Source organism: Schistocerca piceifrons, chromosome 7 (assembly GCF_021461385.2).
Source record: "Schistocerca piceifrons isolate TAMUIC-IGC-003096 chromosome 7, iqSchPice1.1, whole genome shotgun sequence".
Classification (NCBI taxonomy): domain Eukaryota; kingdom Metazoa; phylum Arthropoda; class Insecta; order Orthoptera; family Acrididae; genus Schistocerca; species Schistocerca piceifrons.
In genome coordinates this window covers 320330170-320336169 of record NC_060144.1, presented here as the reverse complement: position 1 = coordinate 320336169, position 6000 = coordinate 320330170, and the positions used below count along the sequence as shown (strand labels likewise).

Sequence of the window (6000 nt, the reverse complement as noted above, 5' to 3'; positions counted from 1 at the left end):
TAGTGTACATCTCTGGGCGGATTTAGTGACATCTCTGAACAGTCGAAGAGACTATGTCTGTGATACAACAGCCGGCTGGAGTGGCCGAGCGGTTCTAGGCGCTACAGTCTGGAACCGCGCGACCGCTGCGGTCGCAGGTTCGAATCCTACCTCGGACATGGATGTGTGTGATGTCCTTAGGATAGTTAGGTTTAAGTAGTTCTAAGTTCTAGGGGACTGATGACCTCAGAAGTTAAGTCCCATAGTGCTCAGAGCCATTTGAACCATTTTTTTGTGATACAACATCCGCAGTCAACGGCTATCTACAGGAGTTCTGGGAACGGGGGTGATGCAAAGCTCTTTTTGATGTGTGTACACGTACAGGATGAATCACCTAAAACTTGCACTGCAAGTATTGCAGAAATGGAAAGCGCTTTTGTTCTGCAGTTTTCACAGAATGGATTGGTAGTCGTGGGCTGGTATTGTTAACCATTAAACAGATTGTAATAATACTTAGAGAGTCTATTTTTTGTGCCAAATACACTTTTTAAATGGAACTGACTTTAACGAACTAAAGGTAGGATGAGTTAGAATGTTAGTGGTGTTTGTTGCAGGATTCTAGTGTGAGTCGTTTACGAGATATTGTATTTTGAAAAGTTTCCACACCGACATTTGTTCCTGCAATTCAGGCTGCATAGTTGCTAGGTACGATAATGTTATGTTTTCTTACAGTACGCTTGTGTGTTCCTTGAGTGCACTGCGACTTGCTGGTCAGTTAGTGAGCGACAGTACAAGCAATAGGTCATTAGTGGATGATGGGATTTACCAACGAAGAAAAAGCTGACTTGCTTATGCTGTATGGAGAGCGTAGGCAAACTGCAGTACGTTCTTGTATTGTGTATGTGGCAAGATACCCCAACAGACATCAACCCTCTCGGCAGTTATTTATCAACCTCTGTAACCAGTTACGTGTAAATGGTCGTGCAACATGTAGACAACGAAACAGAAGGAAACAAGTGACGACAGAAGAGGAGGAAATTAATGTTCATCCTGGTGTTGCAGTTGATCTGCACGTTGGCTCCCGCGCAATCGTAGGAAGAACTGTCACGTATCAGGCAAGTGTCCTACGCATTTTCCATCGACATAGGTTCCATCCCTCTCACATCCCTCTCTCTGTCAAGATCTGCACGAGAACGATTATGAGAATCATGTTAACTTCTGTACATGGGCATCAAGACGGGGTATTCCAGATGTGTCAAGTATCTTGGTTTGTGATGAAGCCACATTTACCGATCATGGTTTTAGGTAAACTGCCGAAACATCCACTATTGGTCTGTTGAAAATCCCCATTGGCTTCGTTATGTGGAACATCAACCTCCATAGTGTGTAAACGTGTGGTGTGGGACAGTTAACCATCAGCTCATAGCCCATTTTTCATAGGCAAAACACTGAACACACGCAAGTATCGCAGCCCTTTAACAGACCATCTTCTACAGATGCTAGAAGATGTTCTTCTGCATACTAGGAGGAACCTGGTGGTTATCCAGCCCCTAGTGTTCGAAGTACTACAGCATGTCTTCACGAATTGTTTGAAAATCGTTGGATTGGGTGCAGATGATCTGTATTTTGGCTGGTCCATTCCCCAGATGTGACGCCTGTTGGCTTTCTTCAGCGGGGAAAACTGCCCGGACATCTCTGCTGAACTGTCAGCACATGTGCAACAATAGTTCCATACCAGACTGGAAGCATGTATTACCGCTTCTGTTGATCGGTTTGAACAGAGCCTATGAGTAGTGGAGTTGGGTGGTTTGTGGGACAGCTTGCATTGTTGCCAAGTGTATTCAAGATGGCGGATACAAGACAGCGGCCGCAGATGTGGCAATGTCACACTGACATCATGGTGGGACTTTTAAATTTTAGTGGGAAAGTAGACCAATTGGGCTACCCCTACTAACCTAACTCCCCTCACCCCTCCCAACACTCCTTCACAATCACCCTCCCTCCACCACCACCACCTGCCACAGGAAATGGGAGGAAACAGTCTATGTCCAGCTGCCAGAGAGGAAGGTTAGATTGGTGCACTTTATTCATTCTGGGTGAGGGACTGACAGCTGAAGTGTCCTCTACACTCCACCAGCCTCTGTCCCACTTTCCACAGTTTCTGCTACTCCCCACCCCCACATTTATCCATTTGTGCTTGTGCAATGTAGCGTTGGGTTTGTGTTGCTATCGATGAATGGAAGGGAGAGGGTGCAACATACTGTCTATTCCTTCCGAACAGCAGCAAGGGTTGCAGAATTTGAAGTCCCCATCCGACGGACCAATCACCATCAACAGTGTCACATGCCCTCACTTCATGAGGTAATGTTAAGAGGTTTCAAATTTATTCCAGGACACTGAAGCAAAAAAGGTTATCAGTAATTTTACGCCACCATCTCTCCTCCCTTTGCCTGCCAAATATTGGCAGCGAAAATTTTCTACCACTGGAACTCGAACCAGCTTACCTCCGAACCGAGCGCCACCACATAGCCGTGCATTAGCATCTTCTGCTACGGAGGGTGCAAACGAATGTACAGAAAATAACTGTTTATAAATAAAGTGCCATACACTAAGGTGAAAGAGGTATGGGATACCTTTAAAATCGCGACGAACCTCCATTTGTCCGGCTTAATGCAGAAATTCTACGTGGCATTGACTCAACCAGCCGTTGGATGTCTCCTGCAGAAATACTGAGCCATGCTTCCTCTACAGCCGTCCATAACTAAGAAAGTGTTGCCGTTAACGGATTTTGTGCACGAACTGACCTCTCGAATACGTCCTATAAATGTCCCAGCCAGGCTGCACAGTGCCTTGTTGACAACTTGAGTCCACGGATTCGTGAGCTCTGCGCCACACTCCAACCCTATCATCAGCTCTTACCAACTGAGATCGGGACTCACCTTACCAGGCCACAGCTTTCCAGCCGGCCTGTGTGGCCGAGCGGTTCTAGGCGCTACAGTCTGGAACCGCGCGACCGCTACGGTCGCAGGTCCGAATCCTGCCTCGGGCATGGATGTGTGTGATGTGTCCTTAGGTTAGTTAGGTTGAAGTAGTTCTAAGTTGTAGGGGACTGATGACCTCAGAAGTTAAGTCCCATAGCGCTCAGAGCCATTTGAACCATTTGAACAGTTTTCCAGTCTTCTAGGGAACAACCAATATGGTCTCGAGCCCAGGAGAGATGCTGCAGGCGATGTCGTGGTGCTAGCAAAGGTACTCACGTCGGTCGTCTGCTGCCATAGCCCATTAACGCAAAATTTCGTCGCACTGTCATAACGGATATGTTCGTCGTAGCCACACATTGATTTCTGCGGATATTTCACGCAGCATTGCTTGTCAGCTAGCACTGACAACTCTACGCAAACGCAGCTGCTCTTAATCGTTAAGTGAAGGCAGTCGGCCATTGCGTTGACCGTGGTGAGAAGTAATGCCTGAAATTTTATATTCTTGGTCAGCTCCATATGGCTGCATTCCCCGTTCCGTTCCACCATCTAGGGCTCGTGGACACATAACACCTCGGACTTCACTACCTCAGCAAAAAATAAAAGGACGTCAGTTGTTTATTGACTGAGCCACTGAAAAAATTATACTGGATGTAATCATGGATACAAACCTTATGTTGTTCAAGAAGCAACCCTTGAGAAAATTGTGGCTTGGAAGTATCATCTGAATCGTAAAATGAACTATTAGTTAAGAAAGCCAGTTGGAAGATAGAGGATGTGTTGGCTAAACTTCACTAAAGAGCTTCCATTTGCTGTGCGATTTAAGGAGGAGTTTGGTGATGTTTCGTTTGTTCGACGCTCAACCGCGCGGTCATCAGCGCCCGTGCAAAGTCCCAATTTCTACACAGTCCATTTTCTTTTCACAATCCAATCTAGTCACTCTCACAAATGATGACGATGATGAAATGATTAGGAGGACACAAACACTCAGTCCACGAGAGTTTTAGGAGGAGCTTAGTGCTCTGGAAGGTAAGAAAAAAATAAGTACAGTCAAGAAGCTCTCATCGTCAGACCTCAAATCTTTGCAAACGAAAATCCTGTCTATAACAAAAAAAGTACAATGATTTGATACAACTGTCCAAGTCAGTGCTTCCTGCACTATGATCGGAATATCGGCCATTTTACGAAAACCTTCCTCATGAAAGAGATCCGGAACGATGTGAATCATCCTTGCAGGTGCGATGACTGACTTCTGACAATGACAATAGTTTTTGATATTTTTTGGTGTGTTTGAACGTGAAATAGTGAATGAATAACAACGTATTTCAGAAGCTTCGACATTTAACGTGTGATTGAAACAATTCTTGCATTTCAACATTACTATGTATTTATTTGCAAATGATAGTTCCCAATTGGTTTATGTCGGAAATTACAAGGAGGTACCTCGCCATCTCAAGCAGGACACAAGTAGATATCTCCTCTTTTTGGTTCAAATGGCTCTGAGCACTATGGGACTTAACATCAAAGGTCATCAGTCCCCTAGAGCTTAGAACTACTTCAACCTAACTAACCTAAGGACATCACACACATCCATGCCCGAGGCAGGATTCGAACCTGCGACCGTAGCGGTCGCGTGGTTCCAGACTGAAGCGCCTAGAACCGCTCGGCCACCACCGGCCGGCCCTCCTTTTTTATTAAAAATAGTTTTCAAAGAAAAATCGGAAGAAACCTACCAGTACTGACCATTTTAAATTAATAAACACTTCAGATTGCAGACACTTTGTGTAAGGTGAAGCTTTATAATTCCGAGAAATTTTCAAAAGCGTTTTCTTTCAATAACAGCTATTTTAAGTTATCTAATTGATGTACTAAGGGGACGAGGTCACCATCTCTCCCACGGTAAAAAAATAAGAACTAAACATCACTTCTAATGCTGCAAGAAAAGAGATAATATGATTCCTCGAACCGGATGTAAGGTACTTGAACTAAAGTTACTGATCGTATTTGCTTTATCGCAAAGCAGATAATAGATAATTCCTCAGCGATATGTGGATATATATACTGCCACTACCACCGCGTCCGCTCACAGGCAAACATGCATTCCATCGTGCTGCTGCTGATTGCTACGGCCTTCTCAACGCGGGTAGCGGCCGTCCCTCGCCGTCCCGTGGTTCAAGAGGTACGCTAATCGTTAAGCTTAGCTTCTCCACATTCAGCCGCTTTTATGAAATTGCCCTTTGTCAACATTAGGTCTTGCTATTTGACGTCTTCGTCTAGATTTTGAGAGATGAGGAATTTTTTCAAAATCGAGCCTTGTTCTCAGCTGCCATTATAGTTACAATCCATCATGTTTCTTCCACAGTTCTTGATTTCCGACAGGCACTAGATAAAATTTCGCAACGTTGTTTACCGATCATAAAACGAGCTTACTGAGTATCAGATTTCCGATTCGATTCAGGACTTCCTTGCAGCTGGAACTCAACAATTCCTTCTTCGCATCAACTTCAGATGTAAATATAACTGTTATAGGGCCACTGCTAATTATCATTTAGACCTAGGTGACAAAAGACATGGGATACCACCTGATATTGTCCCGGAACTCTTTTCCCCGCATACTGCAGAAGCTCGACGTGACATGGACTCAACAAGTCATTGGAAGTCCCTAGCAAAAATATGAGCGACGCTGCCGTTGTATTCGTCATTAATTGTACACTACTGGACATTAAAATTGCTACACCAAGGAGAAATGCGGATGATAAACGGGTATTCACTGGACAAATATATTGCACTATAACTGACATGTGATTACATTTTGACGCAATTTGGGTGCATAGACCCTGAGAAATCAGTACCCAGAACAACAACCTATGGCCGTAATAACGGCCTTGGTACGCCTGGGCATTGAGTCAAACAGAGCTTGGATGGCGTGTACAGGTACAGCGGCCCATGCAGCTTCAACACGATACCACAGTTCATCAAGAGTAGTGAATGGCGTATTATAACGAGACAGTTGCTCGGCCACCATTGACAGGACGTTTTCAAT

General features: G+C 44.8%; 1 protein-coding gene across 1 annotated transcript in view; it reads left to right on the top strand.

Moving 5' to 3' along the window:
• Positions 1-5052: 5052 nt before the first annotated feature.
• LOC124805654 (acetylcholinesterase-like) overlaps positions 5053-6000 on the top strand; it is a 53558-nt gene continuing 52610 nt past the window's right edge. Inside the window, exon 1 of the mRNA XM_047266221.1 lies at positions 5053-5136. Coding sequence (XP_047122177.1) covers positions 5053-5136 — 84 coding nt within the window. The remainder of the gene's footprint in view (positions 5137-6000) is intronic.